At 44.5% G+C, this 25,463-nt stretch overlaps 2 protein-coding genes across 2 annotated transcripts in view; both read right to left on the reverse strand.

The window, feature by feature from the left end:
• Positions 1–270: 270 nt before the first annotated feature.
• NARS1 (asparaginyl-tRNA synthetase 1) lies at positions 271–12,895 on the reverse strand (the record flags this gene model as incomplete). Its single annotated transcript, XM_084252900.1, has 15 exons — positions 271–402; positions 922–1,053; positions 1,359–1,490; positions 3,585–3,698; positions 4,313–4,448; positions 4,863–5,062; positions 5,165–5,386; positions 6,930–7,016; positions 8,167–8,237; positions 9,200–9,278; positions 10,214–10,303; positions 10,387–10,479; positions 10,577–10,642; positions 11,741–11,823; positions 12,853–12,895. 15 exons carry the CDS (start codon positions 12,893–12,895, stop codon positions 271–273), a joined length of 1,680 nt encoding a protein of 559 aa, XP_084109026.1.
• Positions 12,896–23,347: 10,452 nt separating this feature from the next.
• The window catches only part of ATP8B1 (ATPase phospholipid transporting 8B1), a gene marked incomplete at its 3' end in the record, with an annotated part of 56,503 nt that continues 54,387 nt past the window's right edge, over positions 23,348–25,463 (reverse strand). Inside the window, exons 26-27 of the mRNA XM_084252901.1 lie at positions 24,511–24,641; positions 23,348–23,572 (exon numbers count right to left, since the gene is read on the reverse strand). Of these exons, the coding sequence (XP_084109027.1) occupies positions 23,348–23,572; positions 24,511–24,641 (356 nt within the window). The remainder of the gene's footprint in view (positions 23,573–24,510; positions 24,642–25,463) is intronic.

The following is a 25,463-nucleotide window of genomic DNA, read 5'->3' on the forward strand; positions in this document are numbered from 1 at the left end:
AGTGTCTGGATAAAAGGCTGACATGTATTTATCAGTGTAAGGTACCCCCAAACTTTGTAGTGGATATTTTTTCTAAAAATGATTACCATCAATGTCACTTGCTATTCCAAGTCATTTTGATAACTTTCTGTGGTAATAGGAATAGAAAGCAAAAAACACATATACCGCGATGGAATAAAAACAGGAAGATTATGGTCTTTTGTTCTTTATAAAGAGGCAGTCTGTCTCCTTCTTGAATACATTTTCCATTATCGCTTAAGGAGGAACTGGTTATGGCTTGCAGCGCTGCACAAATCGAGGGTACAGGCACACATCGCGGATGTGATACCTATTCAGAATCCAAGTCAAAAATCGTTCCAAGCCCAAGCCATATCCTCCATGAGGACATGTGCCATATTTTCTCTGTTAAAAAAGAGAGAGAAATAAATACTTAGTTTAAAAAAATCCATCTAAAGCAGTTAAATTTTTGTATAGTAAAATAAGTTAGCTTATTGTGGTTAAGAATTCAACCCTTAATCTGTATGCTTTCATAGACCATGTGCCAAGAAATACTTTGGCATGAAAAATGCCAATAAGTCAGGGATCAAGTGCCACCCTGGAAAGAAGAGATTTCAAACTTTTAAACTAAATAAGTATCTCTTTATCAGAGGAAAACAAAAGATGGTCCTAGACATTTTTAAATATCCAAGAGCAATGAATAAGGACAGCAATTAAATAGATTTTCAAACACAGTTAACATAGAACCTGGACAAAGACAAAACTAGCCATAGTCACACGCCAGTGTTATAACCAAGAAAATGAATACAGCTCATTCAAACACCAAAGCATCATCTTGAAAATCGCTTCTTAAAAAAAGTTCAGTTTATGTAGAAATATGACAATGAAAAAAATTCAGAGCATTTAAAAAAAATCTGTTTTTACCTGATCCGTATACCAGTAATATGGAGTGGGGTCAATTCCTTCCCTTTTATAACCGGCCAATATTTCTTCACTATCCCAGATACGCATTGAGCCCCCTACAATCTCACCAACGTTGGGCATCAACACATCGACCTTCAAAAACAAGCAGAAAATAAAATACAATCACCACCAGGCCATCAGACCTGGCACTGCTCTCAATTTTAAATGAAAATCCCCAAATATAAAGAAGCACTACAATCTTGTAAGATTCAAATATTCAAATTCTTTGATTTAACTAAGTATGATTAACCCAATCAGGAGGAGAAAAAAATACTTGTTTAAATAATGTCATTCTGATTTATAATGAAGTGTTTGCAATGAGCTGTCTCTTATGCCAGTGACAGTCCCCACCCCCTTAAAATGCGGAATCATGAATACGATTGGAATCACAAACTGACAGATTCAGTCAGACGGGAATCCTCGGGACATCGCTGCATATAGAAGGACTTGATCTCCACAGGAAATCGACACAGCAAGATTGGCTCATTAATGGTGTCTGTCATCTGTCTCTCAGGAGCTTCTGGGATATCCTGAGGTTAAACAAGACTTCATTAACATTTACAACTTGAAATGCAATGAGACAGAAGCAGCTCTTGCAGCCTTTCCTCTTATAAAAGGAACATATAGTAGAGTTCACGTTCCCACACCCAGAATCCAGACACACAGGCAATTTCTTTAAAAAATAAACAGATTTAAAAAGTCACCAATTATAGGAGGAACTGTAAAAAGATCTGCCTTTCTCTCTACAGTGTATTGTGAGCACGGTGCTGCTTGATGAAAAAGAAACAAAACAAAACCCTAGTCACTATCACCGTGATTAGACACTGTTCTCTTTCTCAGTGGCCAGTTTTATCTCACTCTGAAGTAAACGTGGTCCTCTTTAGTCCCACAAGGCATAAGATAATCAGTGAAAGCTCCAGAACATCACTGATGTACACACCAAGTATGTTACTAATAACACTAATCTTTAGGGCCTCCCTGGTGGCGCAAGGGGTTAAGACACAACCTGTGATCTCCAGCCAGGGAGCAGCCTACACGGGGCAGCAAACCTCTCCTGACTCGCCCGCTGCTCCCCTCAGCAGTGTATTTCAGTCAATCTGCCTGTTCTGCTCCCCACTCTGTCTCTGGTGAATCCTCTCACCTCCCCATACCTCTGGCCTGTACCCCAACTGTTAGCTGCACTTCCTTCCTGTTACAATAAACAAGTACCAGTATGTTTCCAGGGTAGGAGGACACAGCCAGAAGCTAAGTAACCAATGTCAAATTTACAGTGTAACCACACCTGGGGTAGCCAAGATATGTTAGATGATGATGATGATGTGTCAAGTTAGTCCATTTCTGTCCCAAACCAGGCTTCAGTAAAACACACATAAATCCTAGTTAAAACTGAAAACTCCTGCCCCGGTAAAAAAAAAAAAATGGATGGGAAGAACTGGACAAGACTCGCTGATTTGCTTAAAGTGAGAACTGAAATGGAGCAATCACCTGGCACCGCCATTTTCAATCTCTAGGCACAGAGAGGAAATGGGAGGTGAGTGGGGAACTCTAGTCTCTCAACTTTTACCTGCTTTAATGCTGGAGTCCTGCCTGAGGTTTTAACTAGGGAAAAGAAGGTCTTACTGAACCAAAAACCCCGGCCCTGTTGGGCGCTTAGCTCATCTCGTCCTCACAACCTTGCAAGGTGGACGGTGCCTCCGCGGAGAGATTAGGCACCGGAGTGGGGATCACGGCTACAGAGCAGGAAGTGCAGAGGGGAGAGCTGGGCCTTCGTGCTCCAAAGCTTGTGTTCTTCCTGCTCAGTCATACTGCTCTGGTAATTACTAGAGAATAACTGTACTCAAGTTTGCAGCACAAAATTTAATTATCACACATCTTAAATTGAATTCATAAAACCTTAAGAATAATTTATAAAGACCTCATACACTGCCCTTTCTGTACATTCCTTCTAAAAATAAAACTCAAGTTAGCAGTAGTTCCATTTCACAGTATCACAGATTTGGGAATTTTATGTAAGGAATGGTCAGATGCACAGGGAAGAGAGCCTGGGACAGTATGGACAACCTGTACCCCAGGGCATGCTAGGAGGTGGTCAAAGCAAAACAGACATGCTTAGTTCCTCGGGGGCACCAGGGCACCCCCCCCCCAACCCAGCATGGCCTTTTTACTCTTGCCAATGGCCATTTTCCTCTTAGAATCTCTTCCACATGAAGGAAGCCTTTCTGAAAGTGCCAGATACTTTCTCCAGAAAAACAAAACAAATATATAACCATATCACCATGTAATTTGAGTTCACAACTATGTGAAGCATCCTCCAGCACAGGGAAGGACAAGTTTTCTAAGTCAAGACCCTGGGCTGAACACGGAAAAAACAAGTGGCAAAGGATGAGATGTGAAGGAAACGTAAAAACTTGCTGGTATTTACTGACCAGCACAGACAAGACGCTAGTCAAGGCTTGCTCAGCAGCAATTAACTCAGTGACTTCAGACAACCCCAAGAAGGTGCTGTCATTATCCTTTACCTGATGACAAGCAAATGCCTCCCAAGGGACTGGTTATTTAAGCAGGAGTGGCAATCCGTGTGCACAGTGCCCCCGCTGAGGAAATGACTGGAAAGGCATGCATACCTCTCCGAATTCATAGAAAGTTCCATCTTCTTTCTTAATATTGTGTTCTTTGAGCCACACAATAGCATCTGAATAGTTCATTCGTTTGAAGGGCCGTTTGGGGGGTTTGAAGTTCTATAATGAAACAGAAAAACAGTGTATAAAAGAAACACTAACATTAAATTTTCCATTAAAAAAAAAAAAAACTATTTTGTTATAAATTACTGTTTCAGACCAGAAAACAATGCAGACAATCCCCAAATGGAAAACGGATGAACCTCATGCTATTTAAGTTAAAATATAAATTTACTGGCACTAATATCCTAAATTTTAGTCTTCAAAATGAAGCAAAGCTCACTGAACCTTTAAACCTACAAAAACTGAGGGCTAAGACTTCATTGCTCTCCACACAAGAGCCATGTGTTCTCCCCGAATCCACAGTGCCTCATTAGAGCACTGCACCTGGGCCCCCCTGGTGGCGCAGGGGGTTGAGTGCAACGCTGTGAAGCTGTCCACAGCCTCTGCTGCGTGGGTTCAATTCCCAGCAGGCCACGGAGAAACCCACATGGTGTGGCAGACCTCTCCTGTCTCGCCCACTGCTCCCCTCAGCAGTGTCTTCGTTCTGTCTGCCTGGTCTGCTCCCCGCTCTGTCTCTGGTGAATCCTCTCACCCTCCTGTACCTCTGGCATGTACCCCAGTTCTTGTAGAAATAAATAAATCTTTAAAAAAAAAAAGAACACTGCACCTACCGGGTTGAGGTCATACACGATGCTTGCTACGGGTGACTTCAAGACTCGATCTACCACGTCGCAAACCAAGTCCTCCAGTCGATTCAGGAGGTCCTCAAAGGTCAGGAAAGGGCACTCAGCTTCCACGTGAGTGTATCTGAAGCAAGAGACATCAGTCAGAGCTGCTCTTCATTTCCACTAAGCTGATCACGAGCAAGGATTAAAACACTGAGAAAGTGTCCAGAAACGTAAAATTCCAACCCTGCTAGCCAAGACCTGACTATGCAAATTAGCTTTAGACAATCGTCTACCTTTCCACCTTGAATAGTGATTTCTTATTTATCCCTTAACACGAACAGAATCAAGGCAAAGACAAGGAACAGACCTTGGTTAGCTTTGGCCTGAGACAAAACTACTCATGGTTTCCAGTCATTTATTCAATTGCTCTTCATGTATCTAAATATATCATAATTTTTTACATCGACATCATCTGCCTACATAAAGATTGCTTCTCTAAACCTATTTAATTGAAAGAAACTTTTAAGATAAAAGTAAAAAGACAATTCCATACTCAGCCAGGTGCCTTCGTGTTCTGGACTGTTCTGCCCGGTAGGACTGTGCAATACAGAAAACATCTCCCAAAGCTGGGAGGCACGTCTCCAGGTACAATTGAGAGGACTGAGTCAAAAATGCCTCTTCCCCGAAATAGTCCAGCTTGAAAAGAGTAGCACCACCTTCCACTTGTGTCTGCACTAATGTTGGAGGAGTGACCTGTCCAAACAGAGAGGAGTAAGTAAAGGCCTAGCGTGGGCACCTCCACTCGGGGGAGAAAATGGCGAAGGTGCTTTGCAAAGGTGACAAACACGCACTTACTTCGCAGTACCCCCGATCGAAGAAGTGATCTCGAAAGCACCTGGTGACCATGGAGCGTGCTTTTAGGATCTTGGACATGTTTTCTCCTCGGATCATCATGTGCCTGTTGTTGAGCTGGACATCCACGTCAGACTCTTCGTTAATCAGGTTATCTGCCCCTCCAGCAGGGGCCAACCCCATCAGTTCCCAGAAGTCACAACTGAGCTCATGGCCCCCTGGAGCCTACATCATTAGAAAGGGGATGGGGAGAAGGAAACAGAAAATGAATGTTACTCAAGATTTTCATTCATGCCAAAATCTTTGGTAAGCTAGCATTTCTAAGAACTTCACCACTGTTAGCATGCCCCTCTAAAAAGAATTCAAGTTTATATTGATATTTTTATATTAACATTTCAGAGGAAACACAAACATACACACTCTTTTTTTTGAAAGCAGAAAAGCACAAACTAGAGAATAAAACAAACAAACATCCTATAACCTGGCGTCACTACTAAATACGATTTTTTTTTTGCTGTTATGTTCCTACCCTTTGTCCAGTAAATTAAAAGAAAATATAATACCCCTTTAGTGCAAAGGTTTCACTAAAAGCTGTCTCTTTTTGGGAAAACAATTTTAGTAAAAATTCAAATTCCTTCTAATAATTCCATTAAAAGCAATTCATTTTATTTTTTATTTTATTTTTTTAGATTTATTTATTTATGCACACAAGAGCTGGGGTATAGGCCAGACATGCGAGGGTGAGAGGATTCACCAGAGACAGAGAGGAGAACAGAACAGGCAGACTGACTGAAACGCACTGCTGAGGGGAGCAGCGGGCAAGACAGGAGAGGTCTGTTTCACCATGTGGGTAACTCCTGGCTGGCCAGAGATCAAACTCATGTTGCAGTGGCTGCAGACCGCTTCACAGGTTGCGTCCCAAGCCCTTGTGCCACCAGGGAGGCCCCAAAAGCATTTTAGAAGCTACCTATCATGGAATAGTTACAGGGGGTGGGGGGCAAGCACTGCACAGCGAGTAACAGCACAACACCTGCTCCATTTTGCAGTCACATTACTTCCAAGAAAACCCCAATGAACCCTAGTCAGATATCCATTCTAATACAGGTTCTTTTACAGGAAGTGTGAGAGACTATCCTATTGGCAGTTTAGGCAAACTCTAGGGGCTCCCTCTGGTGGTTAACACGTCACATTTGTTTTTCTTGTCCAGCTAACAAATATAAACAGGAAGCTATGTCACCAACCATCAGCAACAAGTAATGATAACAGGCATAGATTATGTGCCTGATGGCTGGAGCATAAGCAAATCTGAAAATAGAGTTATATTTTAAGAGGCTTTTAAATTCAGTTCCAAGAGTTTCAGATTTAGATTGTTCTTTCTGGAAGTTGTTGGGGTAAATTGTTTTTATTTCCATCTATTTGAACAATAATTCACACACTCACAGCAAAGAGATTATACCATGGTCCACGAGGCTAGTGGGAAATTCTGTAAGATTGGCATTCCCGAGCTGGTTACATCATACACACTGTACAGTGTACATTCCTGTTTGATTTTTTAGTTCTTCAAAATTTTATTGATTTGTCATTCACTTACAAAAACATTTAAGTTTGGGAGTACAATAGTACATGTATTTCACTGAACAAGGAAGAGGCATACTAAATGTAGCAAGTTCGTCACTTTTGTGTATTTATATGCCAAATGCCAAAAGTATGAATAAAAGCCCTGGAAAACACATACCTCCTTATCCAGTGAGGAACTCAAGCCACTCACCTGCTTGCCCTTTGGAGTAAGATTCAGCATGCCGTACACCGCAACACTGCTCTCGGTGGACAAGAGGACCCCGTTGTAACACTGACACTACAAAAAGATCCAAGTTCAAAGTTAGTTACCTTTACGTTAAAATATCCTAATGAACAGAAAGCCAGGGGATCATTTACAAACATGTTATCTACTCCAATACTGTAAAATAAGGCAATGCATCAATTTTTACTATTAATAAAGAACAGCTATTTTTGTGGAAGATTTATCTCTACACAGATACATATATATGAGTAAATACATACTGTATATACATACACACATAAATGGCACCAGCTAACAATGCTTTAAAAAATATCTGGACAGTTCATTTTTCTTTGTATTTAAAATAATAGAGATTCCATCTAGACTCTGATCATCGAGAGTTGCCCAATTCATTAGGAGAAAAGTGATAGGGAACTTTATACTGGAGGGATCAGGATATCAATATTTGAGCCTATTAATCATGAAAAGGGACCCCAGATACCATGTGCTTCTAGACAGAGCACAGCCACGTCCATGAAACAGTTATGTCAAAAAACAACAACAACAACAAAAAAAACCAAGTCAAAAGACTTTTTGCAGATGAACGAGCAAGTATTCCTAAAGAAACGGGATAATGTCTGGAGGGCAAACAGGGGAACTATAAACCAGAATTGGCCACATATTAGTGGTTACTCGTAATGTCTGTGTCCCCTGACCCCCAAATTCATGTGTTGAAACCCTACTGCCATTTTGTGATGGCATTAGGAGGTGGGGACACCGGGAGGTAGTTAGGACTAGATGGGGGAGACGAGGGTAGAGCCCTCACAGGAATGGGATGAGGGCCCTGTAATAGCCTGCTCTCCTACTCTGCTCTCTACTTCGTGAGGACAGAACAGGAGAGAGAGTTCACCAGAACTTGGCAATGCTGGCACTCTCATCTTAGACATCCAGTCTCTAGAATGTTGAGAAGTAAAGTTTCTGTCACTTTGCAGCCCTCCAACCTGTGTTGCTTTGTGAGTGTTGCCCACGCTGACTGACACATGAAAGCTGGGTGGTGAGCACATGAGGGTTGCTGGCACTCTTATTTTTATGTGCTGGCCCTCCTTCACAAAACTAGTGTACAATATGTACATAGATCCTAAAATTCCAAGTCTGATGATAAAAGAACCTACTGAAAAAAATCCTCGTTGTAAAATTATAAATAAGTCATAAAGAAAATATTTACCAACTCATCCGACAAGACACACTGAAGATAACCTGTCCCATCCCGCAACACCAGAAACATCAAATTCTTTCCTAAAAATGAGAAAGAAAATTCAGCCAAACTGTTCTCAAGCACTTATAAGGATTTTCGCAAAATTTAATATTATTTCATGGAGACTCCAAAATTAAACGAAGTTCAAGCCTCCCACACGGTGCCCTTCCTGTGAAGTGCCCACTGAGTATCACTGCTCAGAGTCTGTACAGCATTCTACCTTCTTCATCGTATTTTTCAATTGTGTGGGGTCCTCATGATCCACATGATTTGGGGAAAGCGAGAAGGCAAGCAATGCGAGTTGAGGACGGCATCTTAGCACTATTGTAGCTTCTGCAATGGCCAGCATGGTACAGGTCCTGTTCCCCTGCCCCAACTCCCCATTATTTTAACCTAGAACATTCCTGTTTGATATCATGTGGTAGGTTATCTTTTGGGTCTGGGAATACAAATACTACTGATTTCTATTGAAAAATTTTTGAGTGTTCCCAATGCATAATATTGCTGCACAGAATTACTCTTATTTGTGCCTCCAACCCCCCCTCCACACTTACTAACAAAGGACTTGATAACCACTTAGAACAAAACAGATGTAATAAAAGAATCCAAATTTTAAACGAGAAAGCAAAATGTCAGATTGGAGGGAAAAGCAGAATGCAAACATACTAATTATAAAAATCAAAATTCCTGCTATAAGTTTCAGATTTGACGGTGTACTTCCTATAACACACCCTCTGCCTTTCATAACTAGTTAAAATCAATTATACAGTGTTTACTGGATACCTCCTTCTCACTGTGGCTGCTTCCAATTAAACTGCATTCAAATTATTATTAAACTTTCATAGTTATATTAACTGCAAATTTAAGATATAATCACGATCTCCTTTAAAAAGTCAGCATCCAAAAAACAAATACCGCCAAGTAAATGATTTTATGTACTCTTCACCGATGACCAGGAATATTTAAAATTAAAAGAAGATGGAAGAAAAGTTGTACCATTTACCTTGTCTCCGCAGCCTGTGGACCCAGCCAAACACCTTTACTCTCTGGCCTCTATATCCCTCCAATGCATTAATCTTCACCTGTCCAGTTAAAATAAATAACATTTGATCAATCCTATCATTTATGACATAAAAAACTTTTCATTAATATTAGCTGGAGGGCAGAAATGTGCTAAAACTTCACAAATAGTGCAAAAAAAAAAAAATGCAGCCATTCATTCTATTGCAGATGAGAACCCAAGTTTCATCATACTACAACAGTGAGAACCAAAAATAATCAAAATATCCAAATATTCTTTCTCTTGGTTCAACAATAGCAGTGAGAAAAACCCAGAATTTCAGATATTGCCTTATAAAATCAATGAAGAATTGAATTCACTCTAGAATAACCCAACTCCACACAGACTCCCTCACCTCCTGGTCCCTCCCCACACTCTGGGAGGTGGAAGGCAACACAGGCAGGTTTTGTCTGGGGGATGGAGAGAGGAGATGAGCAAATGAAGGGTTGTAGAGTGTAGTCAAGAAAACGGTTTCCCTGAAAGAGCCGGAAAAAAATAACACTGGCAATAAGCACCCTCTGTCCATTCACAGTCCAATACTCCTTCTAGAAAGAATACATAATGACTTCATTTCATAAAATCATAAAAAGTTTTTTTCTGTTTTAAAAATCATGACATTGTGGCTTTTGATCTCCTCACTTTATGGTGAAGCACCTGATTGTGAGGAAAGTCACTTGAGGAACAATACGCAGCAGTCACATGGATTTGAGGTGGATGTAACTGGTTCACACGGATTTTAGGTAGGACGTAACTGGTTCAAAACACAATCATTAAACTTTACAATAAAAGGAGCCCCAGAAAAATCAACCTCATTACCCGAAAACATTTGCTTCTATCCCTTCTGAAGAACAAAACAGACAATGCAATAGAATAAACCATGGTGTATGCCTCTCAGACACGGAAATGATGGTCTGATGTGGCAAATCCATGTTATTTCAAGCTACATGGGTCACTCACACAGCTCGGCTCTGGGAGACTTGGGTCATTTTTAATGGTAATCTTCTTTGCTTCCTCCAGGTTCTTTTCTCTTCGCAAATTGTCTTCCGCCTAATTTTAAAGATAAGCAATTTGTTAACATTGAGTCTTGTGTTTCAGCTTCTAAAACATTTGGCGGCAAATTCACTGCTCACCTCTTTCTTTTCCCGGGATTCGCTCTTCATTTGTTCCCTGTGCCACATTTTCTTGATGTTCTTCATCTGTGACTTAGAAATAACATCCCACCTCTAGAGAAAAAAACAAAAAATTTAATTGTTCACAAGACCTCTGCTAATGAAAATTCATTGCAAACTATAATTTTGTACAATTTTTGTTCCACCTTACCTCACTTTCTTTTTGTGAATCTACATAAATGGTAGGAAATGGTTCTTTTCCTACTGTCATCAAAGCCTTGGGTGGGGAGGAAAAAAAGAGAAAATTTATCTTTAACATTGTACAATGTTGAAATAAAAATAACACCTAAATTATGAGGCAACTTCAAGCATCTAGAACATAGTTATGAGCTGAGAAGAAAGCATAAGACTCCGAAAGACAATGTTGATAGAATGACTGGTTGAAATACTAAGAATATCCAACTTAAAGTAAAAGTGCCTCGGATCCTTTCCCAACCAATTTTAGGAAATTCATGAGACAATGCTTCCCAGTACAAGCAGACTAGATGCAACAGATTTTAAGTTGACAAGAAGAGAGTTAACAGCAAAAGTCAACTGCCGAACACATCTAACCCTCCTTAAGAAACAAAGAAGTCATTTCTGAAATTCAACAAAATAATAGTTAAATATACAAAAGGCTAAATTTCATTTCATTTGAAAATTTCCCTTATGTAGGATACCTCTTTTTTAGCAATACTAGGACACATTAGATCTCACTAAATCATTGCTTATTTTACAGTTTGTACTTTAAAAAAAAATAGTTGGAAATGTGTAAAAGATGGATTTTATTTAATTGCTTGAAATGTTCCTTCAGAGTTTCCCCCTAGTTATGATCAACTGAGAAATGCAACAAATTACTCTCCATACAAGAAAGATTGATTTTCCTCTAAGAGCTAAAAAGGGAGACCCACATGACACACCTAAGCAAAACCACGTAATATGAACTAAAATAGGAGAGGACGCACCCAGGACAAGAGGGCTTCCTAACAACAGATATCACAAGATAGTCAACAAAGGGCCTCCCTGGGGTTAAAGTCTCGGTGCTATGAAGCTGTCTATTGTCAGCCACTGCAGCACGAGTTCAATCCCCGGCCAGAGAGCTGACCCATATGGCACACCAGACCTCTCCTGTCTCGCCCACTGCTCCCCTCAGCACTATATTTCAGTCAGTCTGCCTTTTCTGTTCCCCACTCTGTCTCTGGTGAATCCTCTCACCCCCCCCCCAGCACCTCTGGCCTGTACCCCAGTTCTTGTATGCATAAATAAATCTTTAAAAAAATAACAATTGACATAAGTTATTAACAAATGCAAAGTCATTTTCTTAAAGACACGCTACCTTCAGGCCTGTTTTAAAAGGTTTCTCCTTGGTTCCATCACCTGTGGCATCATTTCCCTCTCGATCCGAAACATATAGCTCTGCTGTTTTACAAAATGAGAATAAATATCAGTCAATAACTTAGCCAGTAACTACCAGCTACTTCATTCTGCAACTACTTTATCCATTGTTTACCTTGGTGAAGAGAACTATTAATAAAAGTTACCACAGCCCAAATGAAATTTTACTTTCCCACCGCCCTCTTTCAACGACAGCCATCTCAGAAAAACATGTTACTTACAAATTTAGCTTTTCAAAGCAAACTCTGGTTATTTTAATTTGTGACACTGCTTTCATCTGTTTGAGTCCCTAACAATAAAACGTGCTAGGAACTTGGCCAGGCCAGACTGGAATCTTGGATGTTGTTCCTTAAAAGCCAAGGTAACCCTGGGGAATTCATTCACTTTTCTGAGCTTATGTCTGTTTCTATAAAATAAGGAAAACACTACCCGTCTTGAAAGGGAGTAAAATTACACATACAAATCAGCTATCCTAGTGCCAGTGCATGCATGTCAAATGTGTACCAGTTCCCTCTGGCCTTGAATAATGCGAAGGCCTAAGGTTAAACAGATTGCAGAAGGCCTCACAACTACTAAGTTCGAACAGTAAAATCAATTCAGGTCTCCCAAAGCTGTTCATTTTTCGACCGCACGATATGGTCTCCCTGGAAATCTAAGATGAATTAGAATTCTCAATTCCTTCCCCGCGATCACTTCGGGATTTATAGACCTGGAAGCTACCCCCATGTCTGGCAGGGCCTTGCAGTGCCTAAGTCTCGAATGAATCACGGGATTTTTCGCAGAGGGGCAGGGCCGGCAGGGGACGCCATCCCAGTCCTGGGGCACCCCGGGATCGAGGGGAGCCCGGCCAGGCCCCTGGGCCCACCGAGGACCAGGGCCCACTGGGGTCCGGGCCCTTCCCCCCTGCAATCATTCAGATATAATGATGGTGTCAGGACTGCCCCCTCCGTGCCAGGACTGAGGTAAGTGCTGGGATTCTGCCGGGCAAAGGTTCCCGTCCCAGGCAGGAGCGCCGCGCCACCTGCGCACCCCGAGACCCCGAGCCACATTCACCTAGCACCATCCCTGCGGTCGCCCTGGTCACTTCCAAGGACATCGTCTCCAACACGCCGCCGCCTTTTCACTCCAACGCGAGGGAGCTTCCCTGACTCGAAGGTTGCATCATCAGAACGGCGCACGTCCGTCGCCGTCGTGAGTCACGGAGTGCCCCGGCGCTCGCTATTGGTTACGGGTGGTGGGCGAGCGGCGCCGCGGCCGCCATCTTTGGGCCGGGCAGAGGCAACTTCCGGGTCGGGAGTCCAGTTCGGCGCTGGGCGGACCCCGGACCCGGGACCCGGCGCCGCGTCCTGTCGGAGCTGCGGTTCCTTCCGCTTGGGGCACCATCTCCCCAGCTTTCTCTCCTGAATCTTCCATTTCCGTCCCCCGACTGTGTGTTAATGGACCTTTCGGAATGGGACAGAATATGAAGATTTCTTGCTTCTTGTCAGTATCCCTTACCAGGCATTCGGCGTGGAGGTCTCCGTACTCTGTGGGTGTTGGCCCTTCCCACCAGCACCCCAGTCCTGCTCCAAGAAACCACATGCAAAGTGGCTACACTACCAGGATAGAGGCTATGCCGGTGTCTCCAGCCTCACGGATGGACCTACATCAGGTTGATTCGCTGGCTCCTGCCACACTAACCACACCAACCAGGCGTCCTCGTGTTTGTGAACTGTTTGCTTGTAAACCCTTTATAATTTCCCCTTAGAAAATAAAAGCCAGTGAAGACCTTTGATAGCCCTGCTGGAAGCTGACCCTTTAAGGAGGGTGGCTAGTGCTGTAACTCCGTGCAGCTGGGGTCAGAAGGACCTGACGGGGCACTCACCTTTGAGGGTCTAGCTGGCCACCTGGTGATGGGTGGATTGCATTGGACCCCTGCGGGCAGCACAACCCTCTCAACTGCAGTGTTTGTTTTAAATAATTCTCCAGGTATTTTCATTTCCATGAAATAATTGCGATAGAACAGCCCACAGTGTGCAGCAATCTTTACTGTTCCTCTCCCAAAGGAAGGACAACCTCACCTAACACCAGTGAAGATCACAGGAAACGGGAAGAGGAAAAGGGAACTGTAGCTGCAGGGCCACTGCAATCCACCCCCTCCCTGCTCAGTCTCTGTCCTCAGTAATAAAAATCATGTTCCCCTCTCTTCATCTGCCATAGCCAGCATTGTACCTCCTGTGTTCACTGTGTCTGCCAAATGGTCCTACGTGTCTCCACAATACTGCAGTCGAGCAGTCTGTTGGCCTCCTTCCAGGACACTTAGCACAGAGTTTTGTACTCAGCACTTGGTAACTCTCTCTTAGATCCACAATGTCTTTTTTTTTTTTAATATTTATTTTTGCATGCAAGAACTGGGGTACAGGCCAGAAGTGTAGGGAGGTGAGAGGATTCACCAGAGAAAGAGTGGAGAGCAAAACAGGCGGACTGACTGAAATACACTGCCGAGGGGAGCAGCAGGCAAGAAGGGAGAGGTCTGCTGCGCCATGTGGGTAGCTGCCTGGCCGGGGATCGAACTTGTGCTGCAGAGGCTGCGGACAGCTTCATAGGTTGTGTCTTAACCCCTTGCGCCACCAGGGAGGCCCCAGACAATGCCTTTTATTTTATTTTATTTTTAAGACTTATTTATTTATGCATACAAGAGCTGGAGTACAGGCCAGAGGTGGGGGGTGGGTGAGAAGATTCACCAGAGACAGAGTGGGGAGCAGAACAGGGAGATTGACTGAAACACACTGCTGAGGCGGGGCAGCATGCGAGACAGGAGAGGTCTGGTGAGTCATGTGGGTTGCTCCCTGGCGGCCAGGAATTGAACTCGTTCTGCAGAGGTTACGGACAGCTTCATAGTTTGCGTCTTAACTCGTTGCACCACCAGGGAGGCCCCGGACAATGCCTTTCCATCCAATCTCCCTTTGGAAGCAGAACTTTCCTTGCAGCATCGCTCAAAGTGTCACTTTCAAGAATAAACAAGTTTATTGGTGCTCATGATTGAATGAATAAATGAATGAATGACATTGCTTTTCTGTGTCCTGATCCCACTCCGGCCTACAGGGAGTGCCCTCCTCGCCCGGTCTTCTTCTGCGCCCTTGCAACGCTGTCCGGGGTTTGATTGGCCATCCCTTTGCTTCACTAGGCACCAGGTGCGAGTTGCCGCTCCTAAAAGTCTCATGGGCTAGCGAGTTGCCGCTCCTAAAAGTCTCATGGGTAGTCCTTATGGGCTACCGTAGCCGGCCACAGGTCTGCGCTCAGGGCACGCGATGCCGTTGACACCATGTTGTCTCTGGGCACTTCCGAGTTGTCCTTTTTTGGTCCGCCGCTCCTGCGCCTGCGCCGCTGCTGCACCTCCCCACGTGGAGGGATCCTGGGCTGGCTGGTGCGGTGCAGGCAGCTCGGCCAGCGCTGTCTTCCTGCAGGCTCGCGGATGTCTGCTGACAACTTGCTCGTGCACTCGGTATGTACTCAGTACAGTCTTCGGAGAGACAAGACGCAAAAATCACTGAGCGCCTTTGATCTCTTCCCATCCCAGGAACAGGGGGACGTGGGGGGAATTGGGGGTACGCTGGGGAGGTCCAGGGCTCGCTTTATTGACGGATCGGCCAAGCAATTGAAGAAATATCTCAGAAATACTTCAAACCGGCTTGGAACTACAAACAAATATGGGGATTCTCATGACGATGAAATTACTAGTTTAAGAACGTGAAAGCGTAACTTTAGTTTTCGTTGTGGAGTTAATTTAAGCACTTAGGTTTGCTTGTTAATTTATTTCAGCGACTCCCAGGCGTCTTCATGTTTGTGAACTGTTTGCTTGTAAACACTTTATAATTTCCCCTTAGAAAATAAAAGCGAGGGGAGACCTTTGATGGCCCTGCTGGGTGCTGACCCATCAGGGAGGGTGGCTGGTGCTGTAACTCGGTGCAGCTGGGGTCAGGGCCTGGCGCTTGGACGCGGGTTTCTTAGTTTTTGCTCAATGACCCTGATCAGGTGGCCTTAACCTCTTCAAGCAAAAGGTTTTTCCGTTGCGAAGGGATAATAATCCTTCTCTGGAAAGGCTGTTATGAGAGCAAGTATACACAAGTGCCTACTATGTGCTTGTCCAGTGAGCCTTCTGCATGAGGATATAATCGTTGTTCATGTGTTTGGTGGTTATTGTTCCATATCTTGCATGAACCAAACCTTCAAGACTTCACTAAAACTAAGAACAGCTGCTGGTTTTACCCATACCTCCCTTCCCCACACCTTCTTTTTTTTTTCTTTTTTTAAAGATTTATTTATTTATTTATTTATTTATACAAGCACTGGGTACAGTCAGAAGCGTGGGAGGGTGAGAGAATTCACCAGAGCCAGAGTGGGGAGCAGAGCAGGCAGAAGGACCGAAGTACACTGCTGGGGGGAGCAGCGGGCGGCAGGAGAGATCTGTGCGCCATGTGGGACCCTCCTCCGGTGGCCAGGAGCAGCCAGGGATCGAACCGGCGCTGCAGAGGCTGCAGGCAGCTTCGCAACCCAGCGCTCAACCGCTGCGCCACCGGGGAGGCCCAACTCCACACCTTCTTCTTTCTCACCACCCCCATGCATGGGCTGTGGCCAGAATTCAGGATGTCTCAGACTCTGCAGATCATTTTCAATGACCCAACTCAACAAATGACCTCTCTTGCTTTTAGCCAACAAATGGGAGTTCGCTGACAGCCCTTAAAAATTACACTTTCCTGCTTCAGCACCCATGCTTTCCTCCTGCTAGCCCCTCACTGGCTTCCATCCTCTGCTACTCTCCATTTGTAATCTCTACATTCCAGTGAGGGCAAACAAGTAAGAACCAGCGTGAACCCCATCATTTCATTCTTCTGCCTGCAACCTGCCCTGACCGGGATAGCCCTCAGGCTCCACCCCAGCGCCCCGGCTGTGCTCTGGCCTGTACTGCTTTCCAAAAGCACAATTGATATCAGCCTGGGCTGATTTCCTCACTGAATTGCCCTGGGTACAATGTGGGCTTTGGGATAGCGTGTTAGAAAGGTGAAGACAAATGCAGAAGAAACTGGGAAGCTTTTCAAAAGAGACTTATTTGTGTCCAGGGAAGGCAGTGAGGAAGGCAGTCTTGCAGGTGAGTTTGAAAAACAATCATTGTATCAGTTTAGCAGGAATTGAGGCACCTAAGGGCCTTGAGGTAGGGGGGAATTTCACATGTCCAGCTGATATCATAGTTTAGTGGGATTCTTGGTATTGGTGAAGATCATGAAAGTATTTTGATCCCAAGCCACAAAGTCCTAGGAAATATTACAGTCTTGGACAAATCCACTAAATTTAAAGGCCTTTCTTAAGATGTTTGCAATGGTGAAATTTGATGCAAGTTTTTCAGAAATTTGAACCAAAATTAATCCTTTATGAAACTCTTCTATAAGCATACATTTTTCATGTGGGTCACACAACATTTAAGTAAGGAAGGTGGGTGGGCATTTCAAAGTGGGTGGTAACTAGAAACCTGTAGGATTTCCATAGACTGCTTATTTAATGTAATTGACGCCAGTGTGTGCTGTTAACTTAGCCCTTGAACTACCACATATTCTTGCCCCGTGAAGCCTTAAAAAGGAATTCGCAGACATTATAGATAAGTAAGCATATTTTTAGAGGCACCTAGTAGTTGAGGATATACCAACGTTATTGTCCCCAGGAGGAGGCTCTCAGCCAAAACCTAGATGCAGGCAGATTGGAAGCCAGATCCTGAAGCAGCAACTTTTAAAGTATGATGCAAATATATGCAGTTCTGTATAACTATAAGCATAAGTTCCGCCAGCCACCAGAACAGACAAAACTCTTTCCTGAGTGGTGGTTGCAAAGGTTGGGATACCAGATGAGTGTGTAAGCTTTTTGGGGAGACACTGGCAGCTTGGAGTGATGCAGAAAAGGAGAGCACAGATATGGTATTCACTGACCTCAGTCCTAGGAGCATACTTGGGTAGGTCTCTAGATGTGTGCTAAGCCAGAGCTCTGGCCATCAGGCCAACACAATAGGATAAGCCAGTAGGTCTGTTCACAAAAAGACTGGGGGTGTATTTCTGCCTTTAGTCTCTGCTGTGCCCTAAGGGGGTAGCAATCAAGAACTCCCTCTCCATTTGTTAGCATCCCATGGAACCCAGGAACACAACACCGTTGGCTTCCAATGCCAGGTGATTGAAGGGCATCCCCTGCATGGCAAACGTAAAAACTGAGGCCCCAGATCTAAAAACTGGGACAGCAGACATGAACACAAGCTCCTTCAGGAGACCCTCTGAAGCCTGGCAGAGGGAGTGTGCAAAGATGGTGCTCAGCAGCTGCTAGCGCAAGGCAGAGAGAGGATGTAAAGGTGGTGACTGCTGGGAGGGGACTGACTTTGAAAAAGAAAAAAAGGTGGTGCCAACAGCTGCAGCAGGGGAGAGAGAGCACAGGTTGGCTCCCACCGGCTCTGTCCACAGAACACTGCAGCCCCCTGGAGGTGTTAGTGCCTATAAGGCTGCCACTGCTGTAAAATAAGCCTCTTGCAGAAAGCCTGTTGCCTTGCAGTTGCCTGCATTAGGTACTGGGCAGGCGAGTCCTAGTAGGCGAGCCCTTTACCAGTTGTCTCAGTTTGCTAGATGGCCGTGTGGTGCAGACCTTGTCTTGGGCTTGTCTCAGGTGCAGGTCTGATGCCTAATGTGGGTTTCGAGCCCTTCAATCCTTATGGGGAAGCGCTGGATTTTTATTTTCCTCCGTGTTGTGGGTTAGCTGTTGCCCACTGGGCGGTAGGATTCGCAGGTGAAAGGTGGTGTCCTCGCCTGTCCCACCCACTTCCGTGTGGATTTTTCAATGTGGATTTTTCTCTTGATCACCTGATGTATTGGAGTCACTCACCTTGTCTTTGTTTTTGTTTTTCAGGGGAAGGTGTATATGAGGTGGTTGATTCGATGTGTCTGCAAGAGGAGGTGAGCTCTTGGAACTTCCTATATTGCCTCATTCCTTTTTAAGACTGTATTCCATGATATGTACATATATTTTGTTTATGCATTCATCTGTCCATCGACATTGGGTGGTTTTTAACCCTTTGGATATTGTGAATTTTCTTTTTTTTTTTTTAATATTTATTTATGCATACAAGAGCTGGTGGGGTACAGGCCAGAGGTGCAGGGGGGTGACAGGATTCACCAGAGACAGAGTGGGGAACAGAACAGGCAGACTGACTGAGATATGCTGCTGAGGGGAGCAGCGGGAGAGTCAGGAGAGGCCTGCCGTGCCATGTGGACTTGAACTCGTGCTGCAGAGGCTGTGGACAGCTTCATAGGTTGCGTCTTAACCCCTTGCGCCACCAGGAAGGCCCTATTGTGAATTTTCTGTGAACGTTCATGTATAAACGTGTCAGAATGCCTGTTTTCAGTTTCGTGGGGTATACAGGAACACGTGGGAGAAAGACTGTGGGTCTGTTGGGCCGCCATCCCAGGCTGGGTAGGTTCCTCATCGGTTCTAACAGTTTAAAAGAGAATTTTGGAGCCCCTGGGGTCATCATCACAGGTGTTAATAGTAATCAGGGGAACAAGCCAGCGGGGAGACAGCACCTTGAGCCCCCCACAAATCTTTACTCTTTCTCTGGGTTCTCACTGGCGTTCTCTCGTGGTCTCGCCTCTTCTGTAGTCACACATCCTCCTGTAGCTGTCTGTAGGGGCAGGATGACACAGGGCAGGTTCCTCTATGACCCTAGCAGACGGGGTAGAGGAGAGAGTCCTGGAGCCCTCAGTGGCTTTTCAGGCTTTTATTGGGATTTACCAGGTACGGGGCTGGGAGGCCTGCCAGCAATTCTTCACTCTTTCTGGGCTCTCCGGTGTTCTCTGCTTCTCTCATGGTCCTGCTCTTCCATTAGTTCTGCTCGTAGTTCTTTATGCTTCTCTGCTCTCCTCCTGGCGCCTCCGTGACGCTGCCTTTATAAGCCCAGTCTCTCAGCACAGGTGTACCCACTTACGCATGCCCACACCCTACTCCAGGTGCCCGCCATCAGGCATGCATTCGGGACCACAGGGATCCATCATCAATCCTAACGGCGGGAGGGCAGAAAAGCCTGATGCTTTTACTTCCCCTACACCTTCCTGTCTCCAAGTGACGCCACCCTTCTATCCCTGGCCTCTAGGCTCAAGTGTGCACTTATACAGGCCCACACTCATGCTCCAGGTGTCCAGCATGCAAGTGTGCCCCATGCCCATGCCCCAAGCACCTTCTGCATACACACAATCAAGGCCGCAGGTGATAGCCACAGAGACTAGTCGTGTAAAAAGCCTGATTAATTCCATTTATCCTACAGGGTCCTAGGGTGATTCTTTTTATCTCATTGGGCTGCTACCAAACTGCTTTCCACGGTGGCCTCAGCCTTTTTCCATTCCTGCCAGTTATGTCTGAGGGTTCTGATTCTCCACAGCCTCACCCACCCCTGTTATTTTCTGCTTTTTAATTTTTGTTTATAGTCAGCCTAGTGGGCGTGAAGTGCTATCATATTGTGGTTTGGATGTGCATGTCCCTAGCATCAGTGCGTTGAACATGTTTTTAAATGCTTATTGGCCATTTATATATGTTCTTTAGAGAAACATCCATTTAAGTCAAGAAGATCATTTTTGTACAGTGTTTTTAGGATCCTAGTCTCCACTCCTTCGTGAGGCGTTTTTGTGTTTTGACGGACCTCTTGTGTTTATAAACGCACCAGAAGCATTATTGTACCCATAAGGTTCAAGCAGGTTCTGACAGGACTTAGGAGCTGCCTTGCAGTTTCCTTGCACTCCACTCACATTCAGTGTGAAGGCAGCAACTGTTAACATAGATTGAGCTTCCTTCCGTAGGGTACCTTTTGCTATCACATTGACATTTCTTAAAAACTGTTTTATTCCCATCGGATGTCACTGCTGAACAATTTCTGGTACTGAACATCAGTAAGAACCTTTAGGTGGTGCTCTTTGGTTATAAACATTTATTCTTCAATTTATAGTGTTGGGTTGGCTTGTCGGAAAAAGTCATGACGCATTTTTTGCTTGGAAAATACGTCATGACTTTTCTGACAACCCAGTAGTAGATTCCTGTAAAAAACTGGCCTTTAATTTTCTCCGTGGGACTACCTCCCAGGTCTACTTTAAACATCTTCTTACACCTTTTCTGTTGCAGAGGCTAATAATCTGCCCCCCCCCCTTCCCATTTCCAAAGGGTTGCCCTGATACAGACTTGAAATTCAGCTCTAGAAACAAGCAGTTCACTGGGTGATAGCAAAGGAGGGGAGGAGGTCGGTAGCGCAGTGGTTGAGCGCTGGGTTGCGAAGCTGCCGGCAGCCTCTGCAGCGCCGGTTCGATCCCCGGCTGCTCCCCGGCCCCCAGTGAGGGTCCCACATGGTGTGCAGACCTCTCCTGCCGCCCGCTGCTCCCCTCAGCTGAGCCTTTCAGTCGTCTACCTGTTCTACTCTCCGCTCTGGCTCTGATGAATTCTCTCACCCTCCCGCGCCTCTGACTGTACCCAGTGCTTGTATGTATGTATGTATGTATGTATAAATAAACAATCCTGAAAAAAAAGAGGGGAGGAGGTACTGATTTATACCTTAAAAAGCACCCCTAGACTAATAGCTTTCTTATTGCTGGTTGGGAATTATGCCTGTCAAAGAAATCCCCCATCTCTGTCAAGTATCCTGAGATACACCTCCCTGGGCAAAATTGCTCTTACCCACTATCAGTGCATGCCCTCCGCCTGTCTTCTCTCCCTCATGTTTTTCCTAACTTTCTCACCACAAAGGACCCCTAAGTTCCTTTAGAAACCTTGAAGGCCTAGAGTCTTCTTTCATATACCCTACTCTATAATAACTTGAGATATTTTAAAAGATTATCGAAAGATTTTACTAAAGCATTTATTTTATAAACAAAATATACATTAATCTTAGATTTACAGAACATAGAAATAATTTATCCAAAGCAATTTGCATTTTCAAATTGTTTATATTGCACCCAACAGTGTAGTGTTTGACACATTTGCATTGTCCACCTTTCCCACAATTGCAAAAACAGGAGAGAAATCTGAAACTGACAATTACACAAGCTAACGTCTTTAAAAAACACACACACAATTCTTTTTATTTACAAGGAAGAGTTGTAAACGTTCAGAAATTTGCTTCCATAAAGAGCCATTCATTCCTTTATCATACCTAGAAAAATGAACTATATACATGTGATTTTCTCATAGAAATTCAAAGGGACTAATGATAAATTAACAGGATTACTGAAAGCACTTCTATCTTCGCTAGAATAGGAAAACTGGTATGTGAAAGACACAAAATGGGAAAAAGCTTAGGAAAAGAACTTTCACCTCTGAGTATATACGGATGGTCCCACTTGCAATAGTTGAACATAATTGTTAGACTTTATGAAGAGGCAAACGCTGTATGCATTTAATATAAACTGTACTTCAAATTTTGAATTGGGGCATTTTTGGTTTTCACTGTCAATGTAGAATTTAACAAATTACATGAGCTATTCAACTCTTACTATAAAACAGGCTTTGTGTTAGATGCTTTTGTCCAACTGTAGGCTAATGTGAGTGTTCTGAGAATGTTTAAGGTAAAGTAGGCAAAGGTGGAAGAATTAAACTTAATTGTTTTCAACTTTTCATTTGTGATGGGCTTATTGGGACAACCCCATTAGAAGTTGAGGACTCTCTGTAGTTTACATAATTACCTGAAGTTTACAATTTTAAAAGGATGTGCTGTTAGTCTGATTTGAAAAATGTGACTTCCAAACAGCCTTTTCTCTCTAGACATGACAATTGAAAAAAAGAGTGAGGTCTCTGGTTCAAGTCCCTTATAAACTACATACAGGCAGGCACAAAGGTTGCTTTTCAAAAGAAAGCTTTGCAAAATATTCTGCAATTTATCACTGATATCCTCAGTTTCTAAAAACTTTTTCAAAAGTCCATGGATATTTAAATGTATCATTTTAAATGAAAACAGGGACTAAACCCTGTGGGATAGAAAGAGTAAACATAAGCAATATGCTACTTTAATCCACAGTAAACCGAAAGAGAAATGAAACCTGTGCTTAGAAAAGTTTAAGTCATTTTCCTTCATTGAACTGAATTATTAAGCCAATAGAGAACATGAAACATTATCACTTCCAGGCGATGAACACTGAATCTTGTCCTTACCATTGTAAGTAAAAGATCTCTGTTAATAAGGCAAAATACAGGAAAAATCTGATTGTGACTTTAGGATGCAATGCCGTGTGAGGACGACAGGTGGCGCTTTCTGCTCCTGGCGCCTTGGATGGAGGCTGCACACCTGTCCGCGGTGATGCCAGCAGTTGCGCAATAGGTCAGGCAAGCAGGTATTCTTGGCCTTGCTGTTGCTCCATAGTCCAAGCCAGGCAGGTTGTCATAAAGGTGATCATCTCTTTGTCATCCTTGTGACAAATTCCATTTTATAAAAAGTCCGGTGAGTCTTTCATAAAAAAATAGACCTTTCCTGTGTGGCTGTCTCGCTGCAGGCCCCCTCGGAGCGGAGGCCTCAGCTCTCCACGGTCCTCCTGTACTCGGCGGTGCCCTCGGCGATGATGGCGTCCAGCGGGGCGCGCTTCTTGCGGATGCTGCGCCCCGAGGAGATGAGGTCGGCGTAGCCCCGCTGGTGGGAGAAGGCGTAGCCCGAGCGCCTGGCGGACACCCCCCTGCGGAAGACGCTCTGCTGGCGCTGCCACTGTTCCTCGGCTTTCAAGCGCTTGCGCTGCTTCAGGATCTGCAGGATGGGGAGCGGGGACAAGCAAGGTCAGAGCCTGGCCCATGCATTGGGACAAGGGTCACACTGATGCGGAGCCCCGACTCCCCAAGCCCACCCCCCTCATCTTGATGGGGCATCACATCCTGGTGGTGGTGGGCAGGATGTGGAGAGGGGTTACCCTGGGTTGCCAAGGCTCCCACTCACCAAAACTGGTCCTTTCAGCTTGCCCCACCTCACTGCTAACTGGCCAGAGAAAATTCTCTAGGCCTGTTTCCCTTGTTGCTGTTTATGGAAAGGGAGATCGGGGGGGGCACTGAAGGTTGCCTGCCAGCCTCTGGACTTGCTGCTAGTAACTGAGTTTATATAGGGCCCTGCCCCTTCGTACAGCCCCTCCTAAGGGTGGTACTGGATTCCCCCAGGCATGGGCGTGTGACCTAATTCTGCCTGAGAACTGAGAGAAGCCAGCTGGGCCCCTGGGTGGAAAGCTCTACAGTGAAGGGAAAGCTACAGAATAATCCCTTTTTCTTCCCCCTGGTACTGACATGTCAGGAGGCTGGGCCCAACTGCTGTGTCACCATCCACCTGAAGATGGCAGAGATGGGAAAACACCAGCCCCTTTCTCCACCTCAGGTTGCTCAACCTACTGAGCCTGCTAATTATTACGCATGTGGAGGTGCTAGGCTAACTACTGAAGCATTTTGAGCCACAGCTTTCTGTTACTTGCAGCTAAAGGAATCCTTCTATAAAAGGTGACATGTTTAAGAAAACCCCCCTATTTGCATGGCAAAGCAGGACAGTCCCATCTGCAAGACTGGAGTTAAATAAAGGAGTGGCCATAAAAACTGTTTACACCAAACTTTTCATAAGCCTAGATGTTTACAGAAAAGCTGCTTACGGGAAATGCTTTGGTATCTGTGAGGGACACTCAGTTTGGAGAGCCCTGTCTATTTCTTTACCTTATCACTTTCTGATGGCCAGATGGTCATGTACAGGAATCGAATGGCCACGACAGGCAGTAAGCACACGGCCACGGTCAGGATGATGGTCAACCAGATGTATGGCTGTCTCAGCGCATTGGAAGCTGTGCCTGTGAGTAACAGTCGACGAAGGACGGTGAGCCTTGCATGTTATAGATAATATCCCAGAATCAAAGTTTTGCAACCAAGAGATCACCTCAAACACTCCCGTCACTGAACATTTTAAAATCAGACTAAGTAAACCAAGACTAGGAAGGCAAATGTATATTAAGTAAATAAGGGGGGGGAGCGGGGTGTATGTGTTGATGTTGCATTGCTTAAAATTGCAAAAGTCAAAATGCCAGTAACAGGTAACACTACCAATTGTGAGACACGCCTTTATATAGACCACTCCGTTTCAGCAGCTCCGAGGATCATTATCCCCTTTGCCACGTAAAGAAACTGAATCATGGAAAAGTAATGAAATCTGTTCACGGTAATAGAAGTAGCTGTTCTGGCAACTCCTGAATTAAAAACCATATCCACCCAATCAGTCAGGCTTTTCTTGCTGCATCTGGGCTTCCAGTTTATGTCAGGAAATAATTCTATAATGCAATCAAGTAAATTATATATTTATACACAACTAATCTTCTAGAGCCAAATTTATCACAATGTTTTCTGTACTTATACTCTTAAGTTTATAAAAATAATAGCCTTTATTTTTTTTTAATGATTTATTTATTTATAGGGCCTCCCTGGTGGCACAAGTGAGGGTTAAGCACAGCACTGTGAGGCTCTCTGCAACCTCTGCAGCACGCGTTTGATCCCTGGCTGGCCAGGGAGCAACCCACATGGCACAGCAGACCTCTCCTGTCTCGTCTACTGCTCCCCCAAACAGTGTATTTCAGTCAGTCTGCCTGTCCTGCTCCCCACTCTGACTCTGGTGAGTCCTC

The sequence above is a fragment of the Talpa europaea genome, assembly GCF_964194135.1.
Source record: "Talpa europaea genome assembly, chromosome: 13".
Taxonomy (NCBI): Eukaryota; Metazoa; Chordata; class Mammalia; order Eulipotyphla; family Talpidae; genus Talpa; species Talpa europaea.